Below are 25,870 nucleotides of genomic sequence, written 5' to 3'. Positions count from 1 at the left end.
GTATTGACAAGGCTTCAGTCAACAGGAGGCTATTAAGTGTCAAGTTTCGGGGAAGTCAAAAGTTATACCCCATGGACTGCGCAGGGTTTGGCACCCCAAGCCCTCTTCCCATTGTTCAAGGGTCACCTGCATTTGTGCATTGATAAAGGGGTGCGCTTCACAGGGAGTAAGTCCCGGAAACCACAAGCGTTAGCTCGCCCCTGTGTGGAGTCACAGGCAGGTGGCCACGGGGAATTAGCTGAAGACCAGCAGGCAGGGAGCCTCCCACGTGCCACCTAAGGGGCGCTTCGGCAACCGCCGCCCCCGCCGGAGCGGGGCTGCGGGCTCAGATCGCCGTGCAGGACTCCGCCAGGCGGCGCCAGCGCTGCGGCCTGCGGGTGAGGAGAGGCGCGAGGCGGGGCCCGGCGGGGCGGGGCCGGGGCGGCTGCGGTTTCCTCGGACCCTGCGCCCAGGCGCGCCTGTGGCCCCCGCCCGCGGAGCCGGCCTCGCTCGCGCCCATCCCAGCGCCTACCGGACGGCTGGACTTGGGCGCCTCGGCCCGGCCCGCGAAGGACGGGCACGCGCGGAAACGCGGCTGGTCCTCTCTTTAAAGGTAGCGCATCTTCCGGAGGTCGCAGCCGGCGGCGGCGACGTGGGGCGGGATGGGCGCGCTCTTCGGGCTGGGGAGGCGTGCGCTCGCGCCCTGGGCCGCGTCGGGGCGGTCTCGGGGTGCCCCGCGCCCCCTAGAGCGACCCCTTCCGCGGCCGGGTCCCGCGAAGCCGGGGTGAGCGGGGCCTGGCTCGGGCCGCCGGTGACGCCGCGCAGCCCCCAGGCGGCCGTTTTCTCGCGGGGCTGGACTCCCGCAGGGCCGGGCGCCCACCCGGCCACCCCGTCAGCCTCGGGTGGCTCGTCGGGGGTGAGCTTAGAAAGGGCTGCGTTCGCTGTGACCACGGTTACCCGAGGTTGCTTTTCGCATGACTGCTTGCAGTTCGGTTCACAGGACTTATAGTTGCCACAAAGAAACGTCAAAAAGTAGTCTTCCCGCCAGTTGAAAGCGCTCATCTGTGCGCTTTAAGGTGTACGGTCTTTGTCTTTGGCGAGTTGTGCCTTTTAAGACGCTTCCAAGAAAAGAAATTGAAGAAGAAATTATGATTATTTTCTCCCCGAAAAATCTTGCAAAAATGATTTCTGGAAACACCTGTGTTGGTTGTTAGCTCCCTTAGCATGCCCAGTCCAAGGTGGGCTCTCCCTGGCTCGGCAGGCCACCCCGAGGAGGGTCTGGCTTGCTGTCCGCTCCCTTCGCACTTCCAGAGTCCGGAGAGGCGAGTTTGGGGTGCCGATGTGGAGAGGGAAACAAATGCCCCAGAAGCCCCCCATTCAGGGATTTTCACAAACCGCCCAGTTCAGCTTTACCCCTTGTGTCTCCAAAGGTGTTTTCAATCTACATATATTTGGAAAACTTTAGTTTTCCTGTTATTTTTTAAAAAATAAACATACGTATTATGTTTGGTAGAAAGCAAAACTTTTTAAGTAGAGATGTCTTCATACCACAGAGAGACTTGAAAGTGTAGAAAATTGCTAAACCAGTGACAAGATGCCAGAACATCGAAAAGATGGCAACCACTGCTTTAGGAAATATTTGACATAAATATTTTTCACCTTTTGTCTGATACCTGGCTGATACTTTTATTTGATAGTTTAAAAAGAATTGTAACTTTTAGACTGAAAAGGGAACCTAAAGTCAGTCCTATGAGCTACAAAGAATGTAAATCTTTTTCATGACATCTCCAATAAATTATGTTTTGTCCTTTGCTTGGGTTACATTTAGTAGAAGGAGGTGTTGCCCCATTCTTTTTTGGAAAGCTATGTGTTTTTAAGTGTATTTTGGAGCGGGAGGCTTCAGCCTGCCTGTCCAGGTCGTGCTTTCCCTTCCATTACACCAGCGACTAGGATTCCAGGCTCCTTAACAGGGATCATCTGCCTGGGGCAACAATCTGATTGCTCACCATGAAACTTCAGGAAGGAGATTAAATAAAGGATATTTAATAATTATTTTTATTTACTTTTATCTTGTGGCTCCCAACAAATTTGTCCACCCTTTTCAGATAATTTTGAATCTATATTCTGTTGTCTGTGGTATTCACATATTATTTCTCTTGTTGTGACCATGGAAAACTTGAAACTGTTAAAAGTAACTTCTGGGTATTCATTTCACCAGTCTGGAAGAATCTAGTGATGGTGCAAAAGAGAGCTGCTTCCATAGCCGTTAGTGAGTTGGCTGTGGATATTCAGTCAGTCTTCGTCTCACCTGTCTTTGATTATCTTGCCCTCAAGAATGCTGTGGGCAATCTCTTAGATACTTTTAGAGGATCTGATTCACGTGGCCACCTGATCTACCAAATTAGAAAACACATCAAAAAAGGTATTTGAGTTAAGGTGGTTAGTGGAGCTCCTCAATGCTAGGAAACCTGTTTCATACTCTGGAATTGTGCTGAAGATCTGTGTCCAGCTTGCTCTTTTCTTCCTTTTTGGAAGGATGGCTTATCACTTGATGGGGTCCTGTATTCTGGTTTTATTCCCTACCTGTCCTCACAATTCGAGATAGTGACTTGGAGACAGCCATCATGTTCCTTCAGCAACCAGAGAAGTAATTCATCTGATTCCGAGGACTTCAGTGAACTGATCTGAGATAGGTACTGAGGCACCATCTTAATGGTTTTACGAAGCAAATCCCTATTGGTACGTCAGTATTATGTCAGTATTCTCGCATAAAGAAGGACCTATTGGCACAGAAATGAGCCTTAAGTATAAGTCAGCAGAAAAGTTTCTGCAGTAAATAAAATTGTGTGTCATCTAATTTGAGGAATAAATAACTAGTCACTTGTCTTTCTCTTATTTTTGGTGTTTCACTGAAAGTGTGTCCTGGATTTCCTTTCCCTCTACTTCTGGAATAAAGGAAGGACACCCAACTGTGACATTATCTGGAGGACAGTGGAACAGCAGGTGGTAGTGAGGAAATCAAATTGTATATCCTCAGCTCAAATACATTCCCCTAGTCTGTCCTTCCCAGTTCTGCTTTAGGAGTGGGATTGAGAGAGAAACGGAAAACTAATAGGTGGTAGACAGTAGAGTTTTAAGGGAAGTGTGTAGTAGATTAATAGATTGCCTTGTTTACCTCCTCTGTATAGTTGGGTTTGGTTTGCAAAAGTAGTAAAGTGTATTTATTTTTACCTTACTGCATTTATTCATGATGCCAAGACTGTTTTATCCTGCTATAGACCTATATTACTATTTTCTTCGATTTTCTTAGACTTTGCTGCTAACTTTGACAAGTCACTTTCCTGAAATTTGGTAAACCTCAGAGAGAGTATCACTGACTTAATGCCAACTCTATCAATGTATATGTACAAATTTTTTATTAAGCACTGTATGTTTGGAAGCATTTCTGGTCTCTACTTGTAAAAAAAAAAAAGAAAAAAATTTTAAATCTGAAACATATATTCTCTTAACAGACTAGTCCAACTATATTCATATAGGAATGATAAAATAATAAAAATTGTGTGTCTGTCTCTTTACTATAACTGTGATGGTATTATGCACTGCTAAAAGCTGTAACTGGAAGATTTACAGAGCCTATAAACAAATAATTGTAGTCATGAACTCCCTCAATTTTTTGTAGTATCTCTCTGTAGACATTAATTAAAATGTGGATTCCAGAGTTCATTCACTCTTTGATCCATAGCCTTAGTAGAGCCTCAAGTATAATTCCTGGGAATTGTAATAAGATTTCCACTAACCACGCTAGTTTTTGTTTTGTTTTGAGACAAGGTCTCACTCTGTTGCCCAGACTGGAGTGCAGTGGCGCGATCTCAGCTCACTGTAATTTCTGCCTTCTTGCCTCAGCCTACTGAGTAGCTGGGATTACAGGTGTGCACCACTACCACCCAGCTAATTTTTGTATTTTTAGTAGAGATGGGGTTTCACCATGTTGGCCAGAGTGGTCTTGAACTCCTGACCTTAAATGATGCACCCGCCTCAACCTCCCAAAGTGCTGGGATTACAGGCGTGAGCCACCGTGCCTGGTGAGGATAGTTTTTTAATGAACAACAAAAAATAGTTTTAGAATTTTGTTAGTAATTTCCTAACAAAATTCTTCAATATAGAGTGATAGATAAAGAACCTAAGCATAGAAATGATTGGATGTTTATTTATGTATTCTAATGAATGTGTTTTTGTGGTGTTTTACCAATATAGGAAGTGAAATCAGATGAATGTTGGTGAGTACCCCCACGACAACAGTTGCTTCATTTCATTGGTTCAGAGTGAACTATAATCTGGAAGCCTCCCTTAGGTAAGAAAGGCTTGAAAAAGAAATGATTGACTTTTTAAATGGTCATGTATCTTTAGGCTAGAATGTTTAGATTATTGTTTTCAAGCTAGTAAATATCAATTTGTCTAAAATATATTTTACAATGTACATAGCTATAAAATTATTTCATATGAAGCTTTTGATTTGTGAGTGACTATAATCTTTATGCTCTGAAGATTAACGTACACAACCTAAAAGAACATTAAAATATTATTTTTAACAAGTTATTGGTATTAACATAATACCCTTAATTACTTATTGTGATTCTACCATCAGTGAATTGGCAATTTAATGATATTATTAAATAATTTTAACAATCCATGCCACATACAGTGAGATGTGACATGCACAATATATATAGCACAATCCCTCTGTTTAGAACTGCAAGGCAGTTTTGTAACCTGGCATTCGTTGGTTTTCAAGTAAAGGATTCTATTAAGGGTAACTTCTTTGTAAAATCTTAGTGAAAATTTAAATATCCATTTTGTAGATTTCCAAATGAAATTGTTACAAGCAAAATGTCAATGACTGTGGTCCACATTAGAATTTAGAATCCAGCATCTGTTCTTGTACCTTACAGTTTTAAGGAGTTAGCATTGAAGAGCAGTAGATGAGTCCTTTTAAAATAGCATATGCTTTGAATTTTTGGTAGCCAGCAGTTTCACAGAGTCTACGTAGTATTGCTGGATAGGACCTAAGTCATGCATGTAACTGGTTTCGTCAGACTAAAATGTGTGTAGTAGCTCTTTCGTCTGATGCTTGAGAGCAGCTTTGTAACTATTTTTGCTTTTCATTTCAGTTTTCCAAACCCTAACAATGACTTTTCATTTTGTTCAGTGACTTTATAGGTCATTCCTGCTTCTGGGATCCAGCTGTATGTTGTGGTTAAGAAATCTGTCACATCAGACAGAGTGAATCACAAGACAGAGATATTTACATATTACATACATGTTTCGTTAGATTTCAAGGTATGTTTCAGTTATGACACTGAATCTTCCATGTGTACATTCCTAACATTTCAGGAGTGAAAGGAGGATTCTATAGTTAAACAAATGTCAATATAGTTCAGAACCATTCTTACCATTATTTTGCCTTTCAACTAATTGCATACATAAAATATTTTGTATTCTTATATGAAATATATATACAAGTTGACCATATTTACTTGGACATATCTGGACTTCAAATTTGTTGGAACTTAGTTGTGTCCCATGCTGGCTAATACCTAGAGTTTCATCATTTCTGTTTGGAGGGTAAGAATACTCATTCCCTGGTTGCTTTATGGAGAGGATCAGGTGTGCTGCTTGAACTTAGAGTTTGTCCCTGCCATATCCAACTTCTCTGAGCTCCTGTGTCCTGGCTGTCATCTGAAAATTGTTGCAGATCATTTGAATTTTTGTTAATATTATTCTTTGACTTACGAAATGAAAACAGTTAAGAAAACTTCACGGGACAATTTAATATAGGAACACAGACTGCAACTAAACTATTTGCTGGTACTTTAATCCTCACAATGACCGTATAGATACTTTTCTTGTTGCAGGCAAGGAAACTGAGGTTTAGAGTAATTCGTTCTGACAAGATCATATGGTTAGTAAGTAGCAGAGTAGGGACTTATCTAGACCCATGCTTTTAGTTATGTTTTGCTGTCTCCAAGACTGCCCAAGAGTTTTTTTTTTTAGTACAATTTCAATGTGATACTTCCTTTTTTGAAAGAGATAAGATACAATAATTGACCAGGAAAAAAAAACTTGGGACTTACAGTGCTTCCTTGGACATATCCTCCTTGAAGTCTCGCAAGGTACCTCTTCTACACACAAACTCAATCACATGCATCCTCTTTTCCTTCCACTGAAACTTGTCCCAACTTTGGTCTTAGCATTGATCACTGTATTTCACCATTTGACTATAGCTCTTTGAGAACAGGTTTGTAATTCTTTATCTCTATATCCCCAGCACGAGGTAGCACCTATCGATGAATGAAAGTGGAAGATACCAACTAAAATTGTATTAACTAGACATTTTTAAATTTTTTAATGTTATCCTATACTGTTAGAGTGCCAGTATTTGGTGGAAATGTGAAAAAAACTGTCAGACACTGAACATTTTCTAATATTTACAGAATGAAGAGGAACAGTTTATCTGTTGAGAATAAAATTGTCCAGTCATCAGCAGCAGCGAAACAGCCAAAACTTGGGTTCTACTCTTCTCTCAATCAGAGTCATATGCACACGGTTCTTCTAGATTGGGGGCATTTGCCTCACCACGTAGTATTACGAATTTTTCAGTATCTTCCTTTACTAGATCGGGCCCGTGCATCATCCGTATGTAGGAGATGGAATGAAGTTTTTCATATTCCTGACCTTTGGAGAAAGTTTGAATTTGAACTGAACCAGTCAGCTACTTCATATTTCAAGTCCACTCATCCTGATCTCATTCAGCAGATCATTAAAAAGCATTCTGCTCATCTTCAATATGTCAGCTTTAAGGTAAGAAAAATCAGCATTAAATGGAAACTGTGACTGATACTTTGTTAACAATGCTTTTGTATATCTAGAGCCTTATTTTGAGGCAGTCAGTGAATTTTGCAAAACATTTTATCCGAAGTGGTTTCCTGTTTTTCTGCAGTTATTTGCATCGATAGAAGTGTAGAACTTGAGCTGTAATTGAAAAACTTAAAATGTAGTTTCCATCATTTGTATGCTGTTATTAAAATTCAGGTAATTGCCAAAGATTTGAAAATATGAAGTGCTTGGCAGGCTAATTTGTCATCATCTCTGTTTTTCATTTTATAGTCTTGAGACATTTTGTACGAAGAAAAAATACTCATTTATATGATAGTTCAGAGGGATGAATAAAATTTTGCAATTGAATTCTACTAAATAATTACATTGCCATTAACTTTCTGATAAAATTATCTTCAGGAAATTGAGATTAAAAATTGTCTGTCTAGGTCGACAGCAGCACTGAGTCAGCAGAAGCTGCCTGTGATATACTCTCTCAACTGGTAAATTGTTCCATCCAGACCTTGGGCTTGATTTCAACAGCCAAGCCAAGTTTCATGAATGTGTCAGAGGTAAGGATGTTATGCTTTTTTTGTGAGCTGTAATAAAATCCCTCAATACTGCCAAACTAGGCAGAAGCCATTTTTTTTCCTAAAGACAGACCATCTCTTATTTGTATTCAAAGTATTATTTAAAGCCATTTTCTATTGACCAGCACTTATTTTTACAAAAATAGTTTATGCATGTTTTCACTCTTTAGATATATTTTGTAACTGTAGTCATTGTTCCCACAGTGTCATTAATATAAAATTTGGATATTGTGCTTATTCTAGTTAAATGCCAATTTATGTAGTTACTTTGAACACAAAGCATGTAGAGGGAAGAGTGGATGTTTTTCCTGTGATTCTGTGGCCTCTTTGTTGGAGGTGGAACAATATAATATTTAACTAAATGAGCTACGCTTGTTAGAATGATGTTTAGATTCATGCAGTAGAAACTCCAAAACAAAAGTGGCTCAAAACATGATTAAAGTGTATTTCTCTCACATTAAGGAAATTGATAGGCGAGCAGTCCATAGCTGGTATGAAGGTAGTGGGAACTGAGGTTCCTTCCAGCCACTCCACTCTCTCCAAGGTGTTTCTTCAAGATTGCTTTCTTTCTTTTTTTTTTTTTTTGAGACGAAGTTTCGCTCTTGTTACCCAGGCTGGAGTGCAATGGCATGATCTCGGCTCACAGCAACCTCCGCCTCCTGGGCTCAGGCAATTCTCCTGCCTCAGCCTCCTGAGTAGCTGGGATTACAGGCACGCGCCACCATGCCCAGCTAATGTTTTGTATTTTTAGTAGAGACGGGGTTTCACCATGTTGACCAGAATGGTCTCGATCTCTTGACCTCGTGATCCACCCGCCTCGGCCTCCCAAAGTGCTGGGATTACAGGCTTGAGCCACTGCACCCGGCCCGCAAGATGGCTTTCTAAGCTCCAACCATCACATCCTTGCTCTGGGTGCTGGGATGTTAGAAAATGGGGGAGAAGGGTGTGCCTTCTCTTTATCAAGGAGACTACCCATAAGTACTACCCAGTGTTTCTATTTACCTTTCAGTCTGGCCACACCAGATTCCAGGGAGTCTGGGGAACTTTTGAGCTGGATGGCAGTATGCCCAGCTAAAAATTGGGACTAGATTAACAAAGAAAGGAAGAATGGTTGCCAGGAAGCAACCAGCAGGCTCTGCCATGGAAACTAACAATTGTATTCTCTTCATTCAGGCTTCAACCTGAATGCCATCTCCTCGGAGAGGCCCTTCCTTAACCATTGTGAAAATGGCACCCCCTCCTCCAGTTACTTTACAGTTAACGTTATTTTTATCTTCTTTATGTTATTAATCAGTACTTGAAACCACCTCATTTATTTAATGTGTTTATTTCCTTCTTCGCACACCAAACACAAACTCATTGAAGGCAGAGATTCTATTTTGTTTACCATTATAAACCCAGAGTCAGAATAGTGCCTGATATAAGATGGATATTAAATTATGGTAGTTGGTAAAGCTGGCTAATGGAAACGTTCCTATGGAAGAGGTTAGAGGAATAGCAGCATCTCTTTTATAAACTGGGTCATGGCTCTCTTCTAGCCAGTATTCCTGCTGGTCTGTTTATCTTCTAAAGGGATGCGCTGAAAAAAAAAAATGGATCATTTAGGGATTAGAATAATGTAAGTAATCCGATGAAATTTATACTTCTAGATAGTTATTTCCTTGTTTATGAACTACAGAATCAGCTTACCCTGAAATTCTTCTTATATTCTAAAAGCTGTCTCTAATGTTGCATATCAGCTTCCAGGACCAACTTCTAGGTTAGCTGATGCAGTCATTAGAGCTAGACACCAGGAATTAATTAGCAAGCTTCATTTCAAGCTCTACCTCTGCTTTTTAAAGTAAGCTCTGTGGCTTCTGGCAAGCTCATGGATCTTTCTGAGACTCAGTTTTTTTCATCTGTAAACTAAGGAAAAATAAAAGTATAACATTTTGCTAAGCATAAATAGTACTAAACTAATATATTGTTATTATAATGAAATATATACTCTAATTTTTTAAAAGTCATCCTTTAGGACTAAAGCAGTCAGTTGACAGTTGATTAAAGAAAAACTAAACTTTGTATTTATATTCCCCTAACAATTTTGGTACTATAAAATTTAATGAAGAGGTCTAGCCTTCTACCATTTGAAAATTTATTTGAAAATTTGTGTAAACCAGTTTACAATTAGTATAAATCAATAAGTTTTCTTATAAACTAATGAACATTTATAACCAATTTGGTCATTCTGTTAGGCGTAATAGAACCTCTGGTAGAATCCACATTGATAGATTTTGAAAAGGGTAGAGTGGTCATTTACAGATTTGGTTTCCAGACTTTCTATCTTTGCCAAAAAATACTGAATCCGAACGTTTCTGAAATTCTACTCATTTTAAGGTCAAACTAGAAGTAAGCTTTAGTCTGTCAGTGTTCAAAGCATACACAGACTTGGATTTACTTTGGGTAATTTGCAAGGAAAAGCATGTCGCTGAATATTGTGAAATCTTATAGAATGAATTAAAACTTCATTTATTCATTCAACAAATTTTTATCATCTACCTGCCATGCTATGTGCCAGATACTATTTTAGGTGCTAGACATGTGGGAGTGAATAAATCAGATAAAGATTCTATTTGTTCTAGAGCAGGGGTTAAAAAGTTTCAGATAGCAACTATTTCAGGCTTTGGGGGCCGTGTAGTTATGCCGTGACTACTCAACTCTGCCATTGCAGTCTGAAAGCAGATGCAGACAACATACAAATAAAGGGCATGGCTGTGTTCCCGTCAGACTGTATTTATGGACACTGAAATTCAAGTTTCATGTAATTTCATGTCATAAAATATTATTCTTTAAAATTTTTTTCCAACCATTTTAAAATACAAAAATCATTCTTAGTGAGCCATAACGAAACAGACCATGAGCTGGATTTGGCAAGTGGTTTATAATCTGCCAACCCCTGTTCTAGGAAATAAATATACATTAATTATGTCCTTTTAAGATTGAAAACCAAATCCTTAACATTGAAACAATTGGAAGACATGCTTTATGAAATCTTTGAAGCTTTTTTTTTCACTATTTATCATTATAAAAAATATAAAACTGTACTTTGTTATAAAAATATCTTCTGCAAAATGATTCTGTGGAAGCAGCCATATGTTCAGATTCTTACTGTGTTATCATTAGCATGTATTGATATGGTTTTAATGAATTACTTAAAGCTGTGTGTTTTAAAATAATGTTTTCATATTTTTTTCTTATTGCCATACAAGTCTCATTTTGTGTCAGCACTTACAGTAGTTTTTATTAACTCAAAATCTTTATCATCAATCAAAATTGAAGACACACCAGTGGATGATCCTTCATTGAAGATTCTTGTGGCCAATAATAGTGACACTCTAAGACTCCTAAAAATGAGTAGCTGTCCTCATGTTTCATCTGATGGTAGGTTACATTTTTTTAAAGCTAGAGTGATATATATTTTTTTATTACAGTAACTGTAAAGATGCAATTTCTTATTGAAAATTATATGCTTATGAAGCCTAAATTATTATGGTAAGTTTTTTCAAAAGTTTTCCTAATCTGCAAGGTAGGTATAGTTAGATATAGTAACTTTCTCCTGAGATGTTTTAAATTTACACATATATATGCTTTTCCTTATATACATTATATCTCTTGGCAGCCATGTTCTCAGAAATGGTTAGATATCTATTTCACAAAGAATGAGTAACTAATGTCAAATTTAAATGTACAAAATATTGTATTAGGACCAGTATGTTCTTTGTTCCTAAGAATTTCCCCCAACTTCCCACAGGAATTCTTTGTGTAGCTGATCATTGTCAAGGCCTTAGAGAACTGGCATTGAATTATTACATCCTAACTGATGAGCTTCTCCTTGCACTCTCAAGCGAGACTCACGTTAACCTTGAACATCTTCGAATTGATGTTGTGAGTGAAAATCCTGGACAGATTGCATTTCATGCTATTAAAAAACACAGTTGGGATGCACTTATTAAGCATTCCCCTAGAGTTAATGTTGTCATGTACTTCTTTCTATATGAAGAGGAATTTGAGATGTTCTTCAAAGAGGAAATCCCTGTAACTCACCTTTATTTTGGTCGTTCAGTCAGCAAAGCAGTTCTAGGACGGATAGGTCTCAACTGTCCTCGACTCTTTGAGTTAGTGGTGTGTGCTAATGGTCTTCAGCCTCTTGATAAGGAACTTATTTGTATTGGTGAACACTGTACAAACTTAACGGCCTTGGGCCTCAGTGAGTGTGAAGTTAGCTGCAGTGCCTTCATCAAGTTTGTAAGACTGTGTGGGAGAAGGCTAACACATCTCTCTATAATGGAGGAAGTTTTGATCCCTGATGAAGATTATAGCCTAGATGAAATTCACACTGAAGTCTCCAAATACCTGGGAAGAATATGGTTCCCTGAAGTGATGCCTCTATGGTAATTGGCTACCAAAGATTCTGAAGTTGTTGTTGGTGTTGTTTTTTAAATCAGTATGATTAGCTGCTTTCTATCTAAGCAAATGTAAATTTTAAGATGTGTTGCTGCAATATTTTAGTTCAAATATTTTATTGTTTGCAAACTGTCTTAATGAATTGCTGCAGAAATATTTGAAAAAAATAAGAAATTTGAAAAGCAAGAAATTGCTGTAAATAAGTCACAAGCACTGTATGTGGATTAGATGGTTGAGATGCTAAAAGCTACAGACAATTTCTAAGTAGATTTCTTAGCTTTCCTTGAAGTCATATTTTGGCTTGCTAAGTAAATGTGTAATATTGAACTTGGATTCCTTAAGTTATATCATCTACTTTATTACATTGTTTTATTTGATTCTATTTTATCTTGCTATTAATATATTTTATAAAATACATAGTATTAAAAACTAAATGTAAAAATCAAGATTATAGACACAGAAGCTTACTTAATTATAACATTTCTAGCACTATATGAGATCATCTTGTGATTTAATAAATAACATAATTTCCATGGTACTTTAGATTCTACTTTATCATATTGAGAGATAATGAGCATTCCATTAAAACTCAAACTCATGATAGTGAATAAGTCTCATGAAATCTGACGGTTTTAAAAAAGCGAGTTTCCCTGCACAAGCCCTCTCTTCTCTTGTCTGCTGCCATGTGAGATGTCTTTCACCTTCTGCCATGATTGTGAGGCCTCCTCAGCAATGTAGAACTGTGAGTCCATTAAACCTCTTTCTTTTGTAAATTGCCCAGTCTCAAGTATGTCTTTATCAGCAGCGTGAAAATGGATTAATACAACTGGTTATCATTTGGCTTTTTTCTTGATAATAACCATTCTAACAAGTGATATCTCATTGTGATTTTGATCTGCATTTTCCTGATGATTAGTGATATTGAGCACCCTTTCAGATACTCATTGGCTGTTTGTATGTCTTCTCTGGAAAAATGCCTATTTTTATAGACAGCAGGCACTACATTTACCATCAGACATTTTCATTTTGTATCTTTCATTAAAATTTTTATTTTTTATTAAAATTGCATGTATTTAAGGTATGTGACATGATGTTTTGATATATACATATACACAGTAAACCAAATATTACAGTCAAGCTACTTAATGTATTCCTGTCCTCACACAATTACCTTTTTTTGTGGTAAGAACACTTATAATCTACTCTCTTAGCAAATGTCAAGAAAGGTTATTAAGATTTATGCCTATGTTTTCTTATAGGAGTTTTATAGTTTAATCTCTTGTGTTTAGGCCTTTTATCCATTTTGAGTTAATTTTTATATATAGTGTAAAGTAGGGGTCCAAATTCATGTATAAACATAGATAATCAGCTTCCCTAGCACAACTTGTTTAAGAAGATTTGTTTAAAAAGGGTGCCAAGATAATTTAATGAGAGAAAGAGTCTTATCCAGCAGAGAGCAGTGAGTACTAAAAAAAGAGGCTAAAAACCCCTTAAAATGTGAAAATTTAATTTCTACAACACATGGATTCTTAACAAAGGCAACTTAAAAATCCCCACCAAGAAGATGATGAATGAAAATGAAAATGAAAGAAGAATCTGAACAATATTTACTTGGGGTTTGTCAAAGAGTCAAATGGGAAAAAAAATTTGAAAAGAACAAGAAATAGGGACATCCAAGAAGCCAAAATTACATATGTAAGAGAAAAAAGTTATTAAAATTTAAAAAAAATCTTGGAAATGACAAATATGTTCAATATAATTAAAATTAAAAAGAAATCTCAATTGATAAAAATATGAATTCTCACCAATGAAAGTGAGAATGCATAAATATGCTAATTCATTAAGAAATTAATAAGTTAGAGACAGATATGAAAAACAGGAGAACACTTGTAAACTTGGAGGATAAACTAATAGACTTAACAGGATTTTAGCTAATAAATGTTGACAAATGGCCAAGCAGAGAAAGACAGTAGAAAAGTAACACTCAAAGTGCTAATGACACAGAGTTTACTAGAAATGAAGAAAGAAATGTCTCAGGATGGGAAGTTAGCTGTAAGTGTAGCTAATAATAAAATTAAGTCAGCTAGCAAAATGAAACTGCAGAACATCATGAAAGAGGGAAAACCTTAAGATGCTGCCGGAAGTAGTACACTATCTACAGAGGGAAGACAATGGTATCTAATCAGACTTCTCATCAGCAAGGAGAGTAAAATCTTCAGACTACTAAGGAAATGCAGAAATCTATAACTGACTGAATTATTAAAGATGGAGGGAAATGATTGTTTTAGAAATACAAAGGCAGTAACGGTGTATCTATATATTCTCACTAATAAAAAGAACATAAAGTAATGGAACAGTTTCAAACTTAGAATAGCGGCTTCAAATACCTGAAATTCAAATTAATGAATTTTACATTTTACGTTGTAACTCTTGTTTAAGTTTTATCAAACAATATGCTTATTTTGTAGGATGCATTCTGATGTTTTGTTTTAACTAAACATACCATAGAGATTTTTTTAAAAAGCAAACATTGCTTAATATAAGTTCAAATGGTGTTCCTGCATTCAGTGACCAATTAAGAAATGTGATTAGGCTGAGAGCAGTGGCTCATGCCTATAAACCCTGCACTCTGGGGAGCCGAGGTGGGTGGGGCCAGGAGTTCAAGACCAGCCTGGCCAAAATGGCAAAAGCCTGTCTTTGCTAAAAATACGCAAATTAGTCAGGTATGTTGGTGCATGCCTGTAATCCTAGCTACTCAGCAGGCTGAGACATGAGAATAGGTTAAACGTGGGAGCCAGAGGTTGCAGTGAACCAAGATTTCACTACCACACTCCAGCCTGGGTGACAAAGCAAGACTCTGTCCTAAATAAATAAATAAATAAATAAATAAAGTGATTTTTAAAAAGCTACCCTTAAAATGGTAATAAAAACAAAGTATGCACAAAACATTAACATGGAAAATTACAAAATGTGAAGGACACAAAAGATAATCTTAAAGGGGGAAAATGTTACTTTCATGATGCAAAAAGTCAATTTCCATAGCTATGGAAATTTGTCCCAAATCACCTGTAAATATAATGCAATTCAAAATGCCAGAATGTCTCAGTGTGGTGGCACACACCTGTAGTCCTAGCTACTTGGAAGTCTGAGGTGGGAGGAGCTTTTGAGTCCAGGGTTTTGAGGCTGTAGTGAGCTATGCACCACTGCACTCTAGTCTGGGTGACAGAGTGAGACCCTGTTTCTAAAAACAAACAAAAAATAGCCAAAATGATTTTTTTTAATGAAACTTCACATGTTAATAGTAGAATTCACATAGAAGAGCAAAATGTCAATAATGGCCAAGGTAATTTTGAAGAAATATAAATTTGCAGTCTCCCCTTGACAACTGTTTTTATTATTAAAAAGCTAAAGTAATTAACACAATATGCTATTACCAATAAAAAACAGTTCAATGGGGGTCAGGCCGGGACCTGCGCCGCCTCAAGTTGTAAAGTGTAACAAGAGGGTTGGGGTGGGCAGCGTGGGCCTGTGAGGCCTGTGGGTGTCCGCATCCCCCAGCTCCCCCCACTGGCTCCACGGTGGTCTGCTCCAGTGGCAGCTTGTGGATTCAGGTTCCAGATTGATTCCAACTTAGAGTGAGCCTGCCACCGAACATCTGACATCACAACAACAAAGCTTGCGGTCTTTGTGTTCTCCTCCTAAGTAGATGTGACTGATCTCAAGTTCCCATCAGGGTTGACTCTGCCTTCAAGTGAGCCTGCCACTGAACACCCGGCACCACAGCAAGAAACCTCATGGGTTTTGTGTTCTCCCAAGTAGTTGTGACTGATCTTGAGTCCCTGTCGGTTTCTTTGCATGTAAGCCCAATTTTCCTTTTCTGAAACTCTTCCTGAGACTCATTCTCAGTTTCCACAGCCTTGACAGATATAAAGAGCAATGATAACTCCAAGCTGTGTCTATCTAGAATATTTTTTCTGAACAGATGCAGACCTTACATTCCGGGCTGTGACACATTGGCATGGTGCTCTTCTCTCCTCAGTCCAGCCCACCTGGAAGAGTACAGATCCATCCTGCCACCGCTGGTGATCTCACTTGGTAATAGCAAAATAGTCATATACAAATTTTATCTTGTCACTCTCCTGATTTAATTTTGCCAGTGGTTTCTCACTAACCTAAGAAAAGGACCACAGAATTCACCAAGTACTTCTACCTGTTTCCCTCTCACATTTAGTTTACTCAACTACGCTCTGGGGTGTGTCTGGGATTTTTGTGCATTTCCTCAATCCATTCACCCAGTGTCACCCTTATCTGATTTTCTAAGGCTTTTTCAGTTAAATCCTTAAAGTCACAGTAGTTGTAATATCTAACTGTAGAAAAGTTAATTATATTGTGTGTCTAAAAGTTAATTATTTAGTATGTCTAAAGAAATGATTATTTAAGATTGTTTTTCCGTCCAATTCTGTGAAGAAAGTTATTGGTAGCTTGATGGGGATAGATTTGAATATATAAATTACTTGGGGCAGTATGGCCATTTTCACGATATCAGTGCTTTCTAACCAAGAGTATGGAATGATTTTCCATATATTTGTGTCCTCTCTTATTTCCTGCACATGGCTTGTTAGTTATATTCCTAGGTGTGTGTATATATATTCCTAGGTGTGTGTGTATATATATATATATATATATATATGTATGTGTATATATATATGTGTATATATATATATATATATATGTATGTATATATATTTTTTGTTCCCTTTGTAGCTATTGTGAATGGGAGTTCACTCATGATTTGGCTGTTTGTCTATTATTGGTGTATAGGAATGCTTGCAAGTTTTGCACATTGATTTGTATCCTGAGACTTTGCTAAAGTTGCTTATCAGCTTAAGGATATTTTGGGCTGAAATATTTTGGGTTTTCTAAACATACAATCATGTCATCTGAAAACAGGGACAGTTTGATGTCCATTCTTCTGATTTAAATTCTCTTCATTAATTTCCCTTGACTGATGGCCCTAGCCAGTACTTCCCATACTATGTTGAATAGTGAGTGAGAGAGGACATCCTTGTCTTTTGCTGTTTTCAATGAAAATGCTTCTAGTTTTTGCCCAGTGAGTACGATATTGGCTGTGGGTTTGTAATAAATAGCTGTTATTATTTTCTATATCATTGATATCTATTTTATTGAGAGATTTTAGCATGAAAGACTTGAATTTTGTCAAAGGCATTCTCTGCATCTGTTGAGATAATCATATGGTTTTTGTATTTGGTTCTATTTATGTGATGGATTACATTTATAGATCTGTGTATGTTAAACGAGCCTTGCATCACTGGGATGAAGCCAAGTTGATCATGATAAAGTTTTTGATGTGCTATTGAATGCGGTTTTCCAGTATTTTATTGAAGATTTATGCATCAATGTTCATAATGGATATGGGCCTGAAGTTTTCTTTTTTAGTTGAGTCTCTGCCAGGTTTTTGTATCAGGATGATGTTGGTCTCATAAAATGAGTTAGGGAGAATTACCTCTTTTTGTATTGTTTGGAATAGTTTCAGAATGAATGCAACCACCTCCTTTTTGTACGTCTGGTAGAATTCGGCTGTGAACCCATCTGGACCTGGGCTTTTTTTAGTTGGTAGTCTATTGATGGCTGCCTCAACTTCATCCCTGTTATTGGCCTATTCAGGGTTTCAACTTCTTCCTGGTTTAGTCTTGGGAGAGTGCAAGTGTCCAGGAATTTATCTATTTCATCCAGATTTACTGGTTTGTGTGCATAGAGTTGTTTGTAGTAATGTCTGATGGTAGTTTGTATTTCTGTGGAATTGGTGATGATATCCCTTTTAACATTTTTCATTGCATCTATTTGGATCTTCTCTTTTTTCTTTTTTATTAGTTTGGCTAGTGGTCTATTTTTTATTTTTTATCTTTTCAAAAATCCAGAGTCTGAATTTGATGATATTTTGAACTTTTTTTTTTTGTCCCTATCTCCTTCAGTTCTGCTTTGATCTCAGTTATTTCTTGCCTTTGGCTAGCTTTTGAATTTGTTTGATCTTGCTCCTCTAGTTTTTTTTCTTTTTATTGTGATGTTAGGGTGTCAATTTTACATCTTTCCTCACTTCTCTCAGGAGCACTTAGTGCTATAAATTTCCCTCTAGACAGTGCTTTAAATGTTTCCCAGAGATTCTGGTACATTGTGTCTTTGTTTTCATTGGTTTTAAAGGACATCTTTATTTCTGCCTTCATTTTGTTATTTTTCCATTATGCATTCAGGAGCAGTGTATTTAGTTTCCATGTAGATGTGAGGTTTTAAATGAGTTTCTTAATCCTGAATTCTAATTTGATTGCACTGTAATCTGAGAAACTATCTGTTACGGTTTCTGGTTTTTGTTTGTTTGTTTGTTTTTGCATTTGTTGAGGAGTGTTTTATTTCCAGTTATGTGGTCAGCTTTGGAATAAGTGTGGTGTGGTGCTGAGAAGAATGTATATTCTGTGGTTTTGGGGTGGAGAGTTCTGTAGATGTCTATTAGGTCTGCTTGGTCCAGATCTGAGTTGAAGTCCTGGATATTCTTGTTAATTTTCTGTCATGTTGATCTGTCCAGTATTGACAATAGGGTGTTGAAATCTCTCACTATTACTGTGTGGAAGTCTAAGTCTCTTTGTAGGTCATTAAGAACTTGCTTTATGTATCTGGGTGCTCCTGTACTGGGTGCATAAATATTTAGGATATTTAGCTCTTCTTTTTGTATTAATACATTTACCATTATGTAATGTCATTCTTTTTCTATTTTGATCTTTGTTGGTTTAAAGTTCATTTTATCAGAGACTAGAATTGCAACCCCTGCTTTTTTGTTCTCTATTTGCTTGCTAAATATTCCCCCAACCCTTTATCTATACCTTTGTATGTGAGATGGGTCTCCTGAATACAGCACACCAATGAGTCTTAACTTCTTATCCAATTTGTCAGTCTGTGTCTTTTGATTTGGGTATTTGGCCCCTTTACGTTTAAGGTTAATATTGTGCCGTGTGAATTTAGTTCGTTGATGCAGTTTCTTCATTGCATCGTTGGTGTTTACCATTTGTTACATTTTTGCAGTGGCTTGTACTTGCTGTTCCTTTCCCTGTTTAGTGCTTCCTTCAGGAGCTGTTGTAGGGTAGGCTAGGTGGTGGCAAAAACTTTCAGCAGTTGCTTGTGTATAAAGACTTTTATTTCTCCTACACTTATGAAGCTTAGTATGGCTGGATATGAAATTCTGGGATGAAAATTCTTTTATTTTAGGGTGTTGAATACTGGCACCCACTCTCTTCTGGCTTATAGGGTTTTGGCCAAGAGATTTGCAGGGAGACTGATGGGCTTCCTTTGATGGGTAATGCAACCTTTCTCTCTGGCTGCCCTCAGGATGTTTTTCTTCATTTCAACCCTGGTGAATCTGATGATACTGTGCCTTGTGGTTGCTCTTCTCAAGGAATACCTTTGTGGTGTTCTCTGTATTTCCTGTATTTGAATGTTGGACTGCCTTGCTAGGTTGGGAATGTTATCCTGGATAATATCCTGAAGAATGTTTTCCAACTTGGTTTCATTCTCCCTGTCATGTTTGGGTACACTGATCAAACAGATTTTGTCTTTTCATACAATCCCATATTTCTTGGAGGCTTTGTTCCTTTAACTCTTTTTCTCTAATTTTGCCTTCTCATTTTATTTCATTGAGTTGATCTTCAATCTCCGATATTCTTTCTCTGGCAGGATTAATTCAGTTATGGAAACTTGTGTATGCTTCATGAAGTTCTTGCACTGTATATTTCTGCTCCACCAAATTGTTTATGTTTTCTTCCATGCTGGTTATTCTCATTAGCATTTTGTCTAACCTTTTTTTCAAGGTTCTTCATTTCCTTGCATTGGATTAGAAAATGCTCCTTTAGCTCAGAGAAGTTTGTTATTACCTACTTCTGAAGACTGCTTCTGTCAATTCGTCACCCTCATTCTCCTTCCAGTTTTGGTCCCTTGCTAATAAGTGTTGTGATCCCTTGGAGGAAAAGAGGCTTCCTGGCTTCTGGTAATTTTAGCCTTTTTGTGCTAGTTTCTTTCCATCTTTACCTACCTTTAGTCTTTGAAATTGGTGACTTTTGAATGGGGTTTCTGAGTGAATGTCCTCTTTGTTGATGTTGAAGCTGTTTATTTCTCTGTGTTAGTTTTCCTTCTAATAGTCAGGCCCCTCTGTTGCAGGTTTGCTGGAGTTTGCTGGAGGTCCACTCCTACCCTTCTTGCCTGGGAATCACCCACAGGTGCCACAAAACAGCAAAGATTGCTGCCTATTCTTTCTTTTTGTAGCTTCATCCTAAAAGGGCACCTGCCATTTTCCAGCCAGAGCTCTCTTGTATGACGTGTCTCCCAATTAGGATACAGAGAGGTTCCCAGAGCCACTTGAGGAGGCAGTCTATCCCTTAATGAAGCTCAAGCACTGTACTAAGGGATCTGTCACTCCCTTCAGGGATGCTGGACTGGGACATTTACATTTGCTGAAGGGAAACCCATGACCGCCCTTTTCTCAGGTGGTTTCTCCAGGACAGTGGGGGCTTTGTAAGACCCTGAAGGGCTGCAGTCTTTTTATTTCTGAGATACCCTGCCCCGCAAGAAGGGAATCTACTTGACAGTCTGCTGCAGAGGCCTTGCTGAGCTGCCCTGGTTGGTTCCATGCAGCCACTGTATAAACTTCCTAGCGACTTTATTTATACAGGTGATGTTGAAAACACCTACCAGAGAATCAGCAATGGCAGGCGCCCCTCTCCCCACCAAGCTCTAACATCCCAGGTCGAGCTCGAACTGCTCTGCTGAATGTCAGCATTTCAAGCCAGCAGATGTTAGCTTGCCAGTCTTTGTGGGGGTGGGGCCCACCAAGCCAGCTCACTTGGCTCTCTGGCTTCAGCCTTTTTCAAGGAGAGTGAGCAGTTCTGTCTCACCAATGTCCCAGGTGTCAGTCGATTAAAATAGCCACCCAGTTTTGTGCTGGAAACCCAGGTCACTGGCACTGTAGGTGCCAGAGGGAATCTCCTGGTCTGCGGGTTGTGTAGCCTGTGGGAAAAGCACAATATCTGAGCTGGAGTGCCAGAGTGTCCAGAAAAATCCCCAGTGGCTTTCCTTGGCTGGGAGAGACAGTTCTCTAGCCCCATGTGCCTCCCAACTAGGCTGTGCCCCACCCTGCTTCAGCTTGCCCAACTTGGGCTGTTTCCACTGTCTAACCAGTCCCAATGACTGATTTCTCAGTTGGAAATGTGGAGATCACTTGTCTTCTGGTGCTGTCAACTGCAGACTGAGGCGGTTGCTATTTTGCCATCTTTACTTTTTTTTTTTTTTTGGAGATGTAGTTTTGCTCTTGTTACCCAGGTGGGAATGCAGTGATGCAATCTCAGCTCATTGCAACATCTGCAGTCTGGGTTCAATTGATTCTCCTGCTTCAACCTCCCAAGTAGCTGGGACTATAGGTGTGTGCTGACCAAACCTGACTGATTTTTGTATTTTTAGTAGAGACAGTGTTTTACTGTGTTGGCCAGGCTAATCTTGAACTCCTGACCTCAAGTGATATGCCCGCCATGGCCACCAAGTGTGCTGGGATTACAGACCTGAGACAGCATGACTGGTGTTTTCAGCAATTTTGACATGTACATTTACTAGCTGTGATAATTATTCTGTGCAACAGATTACCAGAACTTCTTCCTGTCTCATTGAAATGTTTTACCCTTCGATGAACATCTTCACTTTCCCTATCCACTACCATCACCACTCCATACTCCAATCTCTGACTACCTTTTGTGTGTTTGTTTAAAGAATCAGGGTCTTGCTGTGTTTCACAGGTTGGAGTGCAGGGGCACAGCTATGGCTCACTGCGGCCACAAACTTGTGATGTGAGGTGTTCATCCTCTGAAAGTGCTGGAGTTACAGGCAGGAACCACCATACCTGGCATATGAGTTCAACTTTTTTAGATTTCACATATAATTGTGATCATGCTATATTTGTCTTTCTATGCCTGTCTTATTTCACTGAGCATATGTCTTCAAATTCCATTTTTTGTCACAATAACAGCTGTATAGTATAGTCCACTGTGTATATGTGTCACACAATCTGTTAATCTGTTGATAAGCACTTGGGTTGTTTTCCTAACATGGCTATTGTGAATAATGGTAACATAAATATAGGAATGCAAATATCTCTGATATACTAATTTTCTGTCCTCTGAGTACATATTCAGCAGTAGCTGAATCATCTGGTAATTCTATTTTTGATTTTATTTTATTTTTGAAACATCTATTCTATGACACCAAAAGGAAAAGCACAGGCTACAAAAGCACAACAAAACAACAATTGGATTGCACCACATCAAACTAAAAAGTTTCTGCACAGCAAAGGAAACAATAACCAGAGTGAGGAGAGAACCCACACACTTGGAGAAAATACCTGCAGCTCATGTATATGATAAAGGAGAATAATAAATGCATACAAGCAACTCAAGCCACTTAACAAAAATCAAAGAAGCCTATTAAAATTGTCAAAGAATCTGAATTTACATTTCTCAGAAGAAGGCAGTCAAATGGCCAACAACTCTATATTTTCTTTCTTTCTTTATTTTGAGATGGAGTCTCACTTTGTCGTCCAGGCTGGAATGCAGTGGTGCTATGTCAGCTCACATAAACCTCCATCCCTTGGATTAAGCAATTCTCATGCCTCAACCTCCCTAGTAGCTGGAATTACAGGTGTGCACTACTATCCCCAACTAATTTTTGAACAACTGAATGCTTACCACCACCAATCATCAAGAAAATGTAAATTAAAACCTATAATGAGCCCTCCTCTCACAAATGTTAGAATGTTAGAATTAACATAAGGATGAAAGATGAAAGTGTTCTTGAGAATGTAGAGCAAAGAGAATCCTTATGCACTGTTGTCAGAAATGTAAACTAGTATTTTAAATTATTAACATGATCATTTCTTTTTAATTCAACTTTTTTTTTTACTTTCAGATGTATTAATATAAGTTGTTTTCTGTCAGTCAAAGCTCAATGAGAATGACCTTAGTTACCTTAAATTAATATAAACAGCAGCATTTTCATAAGCTCAAAATGTATACACTAGATTCCAAACATTTGTTAAATTAATGGCACTGGTTCCAAAAATGTACTAGGTAAAAAATGCATTATGGTTATTTTTCCTGCTTAGCTTTTGGACTCAGATGAACTTTTGATTTTGTTTTATTTAATGAATTGTATAATTATACTTTTTTTAAAAAATTAGGCTGGTTGCCGTGGCTCAGACCTGTAATCCCAGCATGTTGGGAGGCTGAGGCGGGTGGATCATGAGGTCAGGAGTTTGACACAGCCTGGCCAAGATGGTGAAACCCTGCCTCTAGTAAAAAAAGAAAAAGAAAAAAAAAATTGCCGTGTGTATTGGCAGGTGACATAGTCTCATCTACTTGGGAGTCTGGGGCAAGAGAATCACTTGAATCTGGGAGGTGAAGGTTGCAGTGATCTGAGATCATGCCGCTATATTCAATACTGGGTGACAGGATAAGAATATGTTACAAAAAGAAAAGAAAGAATGGGAGAAAGCGGGGGAGGGAGGAAGGAAGAAGGAAGGAAGGAAGGAAGGAAGGAAACAAAAATTACTAATACATAGTTACAGGAAAAAAATCAATTTTATTGAAAATTACTCCCAAGATCTTGCTCTTTATAATTTTTTTAATGAAAGAGTATCTTTAAAAAGTCACATTCAGCATCTTTACTACATTGTTCTGTGAAAGTACGTATGTATATTTTGTGAATATTTCATATTTTATTGAATGAAAATTACTCATCTATTCCAAGAATGATAATATTTCCTTAGCTGCTTATTTTTATTCTTTTAATTTTCTTTAGATGTTTACATAATACCACAGTGACTCTGGCTAATTTTTAGTATGTCTTTACAATATTTTGTCTGACTTCCTTGGGTACAAATAGTGATAGAAGAGACACATAAAGGAAAAGCCTAATAAGTAGATTATGAGGACGTGTATGGCAACTAATGTGTAACAACAATTCAGTAAAGTTTCCCCTCTATAGAATATAAATGCGATTATCATCATCACATTTTCTAAAAACTGAAAGCTGTAGTGTAGAATTCTATGGCCCCACCTCTCTCTCCTGTCAAATATTTTCTCATTTGACAACTGCAGTTTCACTGCTGCCCAGCAGGAGAAATTGATGGCAGCATACAGTAGTGTGATGACGATAAGCATCAGTACTGTACCCACCACACTGGAATCTTCTGTACTGCTAGGAAGATGAGCTCCATTTTTCCAGAACTCCAGCCATGGTGCCAACACTGATACAAAATATATGACCAAGAGAAAGGGTAGGCTCTTCAGTTTCAGAGATGCAGCAAATAATGCCAGAGCCACTGCACGTGAGATAATTTCTAAGAAACGCCATATTATCACATAGAAGAGTTCCATTGGCGGTAGCTTAATGGTAGTATCATCGTTGCTGATTTGGATGGCTAGTGTACTGCAGAGAATTGCCCCATAAGCAGCTGATAAGAGGCAACATGTCATCAGCAAGGCTATTAAAGATAAACATAACAATGTTAGAAAATATTTTTTGTTAGTAATGTTCACTTTCTCTTCTAACCTTGTGGTTTTAAGATTTATCCCCACTCAACTCCTTTAGAAAATCATTTACTTACAAAATAATAATAATAATAAAAGCTTTGTTAAGCTTTTATTACCAGGAATATTTAAGTATGCAATACATACATACACCTGGGAAAAACAAATAACACAAATACATGCATACCTACATTTCTACAGGTATATACACATTCCCTCAAAGGGAAGACTGGCAAAGATGAAATATGAGAGAGACATTCAGATCTGATGCTATAAGATGTTATAGCACATAGAAAGCAGTCTCAAGTAAAAAATAATAAAATTACCTGAATTAGACATTGAAAAGTTAGTCTTTATAGAAAGTTAAGAGTGTAAAATAGGAAGTTAGAGTGTAAAGTAGTGGCCAATGTAACATAAACTGTGTTTTACACTATGGTGATAATAGGAAATAAGAAATAAGCTGTGGAGTTAAAGTAAATCCTGGAAGTGAAGCTGACAGATTTTGCTGAGTGATGGAATAGAAAATACTAGAGAAACAGAAAATCTGAAAGTTCCAGAAATTAATAAGTGAGTGTGTGCATATGTGTGTTTGTGTCTATTAATGTAATTTTATCAGAAAATTCTTCATGAGCAAAATTAATTAATTTCAACATTGTTCTTTTAATAATTAGACAAATAAGCACATGGAAGAAAGCCTAAGTTATGAAGTAGTTGCATAGTGTGTTTAAACAATTTTGTACTGTATTCAGTTGAAAGAGTAAAAACTCATTGCACATACACATTCAGGCTAAAAAAAAAATCCACTCTTCATACACAATGAAATGAAGCCAGAAAACAAAAAGTGGTCAAGTTGTCATTTTTCATCCAAATTACTTTTTCATTTTCTAAGACTATTTAGAAAATGAGCATCAACACTCCATTTATTCCTTAAGGAAAACTCAAAGTGAAACTCTGAATCATTAGCATCCTAAATTTCATTTATGAGAAATATGACTGAATAAAAATAAGTAACCTAAAATTTAAATTTAAAAAGTAAAATTGACCAGATGTGGTGACTCATACCTGTAATCCTAACACATTAGTAGGTTGAGGTGAGTGGACCACTCAAGCCCAGGAGTTCAAGACTGACCTGGGAAACATGGTATAAGCCTGTTGCTACAAAATTTAGCCAGGCATGGTGGCACATGACTCTAGTCCCAGTTATTCAGGAGACTGAGCTGGGAGGATTCTTGATCCCAGGAAATAAGTATAGGACTTTGTCTTGGGACTGATATTTGCCTGTCTTCTCACCCCAGCACTTTGGGAGGTTGATACCAAGGGGCAAGCTTCCAGACCCACCCCAGCAACAGATGA

At 38.0% G+C, this 25,870-nt stretch overlaps 2 protein-coding genes across 3 annotated transcripts in view; one reads left to right on the top strand and one right to left on the bottom strand.

Annotated features, from left to right (window-relative positions):
* Positions 1 to 432: 432 nt before the first annotated feature.
* On the top strand, positions 433 to 15,403 carry LOC101047407 (putative F-box/LRR-repeat protein 21). The gene is made up of 7 exons (XM_003920563.4): positions 433 to 592; positions 4,234 to 4,330; positions 5,186 to 5,316; positions 6,471 to 6,837; positions 7,302 to 7,424; positions 10,691 to 10,862; positions 11,233 to 15,403. The coding sequence occupies exons 4-7, from the start codon at positions 6,472 to 6,474 to the stop codon at positions 11,874 to 11,876; spliced, it is 1,305 nt and encodes a 434-aa protein (XP_003920612.1). The 5' UTR covers positions 433 to 592; positions 4,234 to 4,330; positions 5,186 to 5,316; position 6,471; the 3' UTR covers positions 11,877 to 15,403.
* Positions 15,404 to 20,791: 5,388 nt separating this feature from the next.
* XKR3 (XK related 3) overlaps positions 20,792 to 25,870 on the bottom strand; it is a 32,694-nt gene continuing 27,615 nt past the window's right edge. Inside the window, exon 3 of one of the 2 annotated variants that reach the window (XM_074381282.1) lies at positions 20,792 to 24,471. In XM_074381282.1, the coding sequence (XP_074237383.1) occupies positions 23,834 to 24,471 (638 nt within the window). In that variant the 3' untranslated portion in view covers positions 20,792 to 23,833. The remainder of the gene's footprint in view (positions 24,472 to 25,870) is intronic. The other variant, XM_039471688.2, reaches the window with a different exon arrangement.

Source organism: Saimiri boliviensis, chromosome 1, assembly GCF_048565385.1.
Source record: "Saimiri boliviensis isolate mSaiBol1 chromosome 1, mSaiBol1.pri, whole genome shotgun sequence".
In the NCBI taxonomy this organism is placed as follows: domain Eukaryota; kingdom Metazoa; phylum Chordata; class Mammalia; order Primates; family Cebidae; genus Saimiri; species Saimiri boliviensis.
This window is presented reverse-complemented; position numbering and strand designations above follow the sequence as displayed.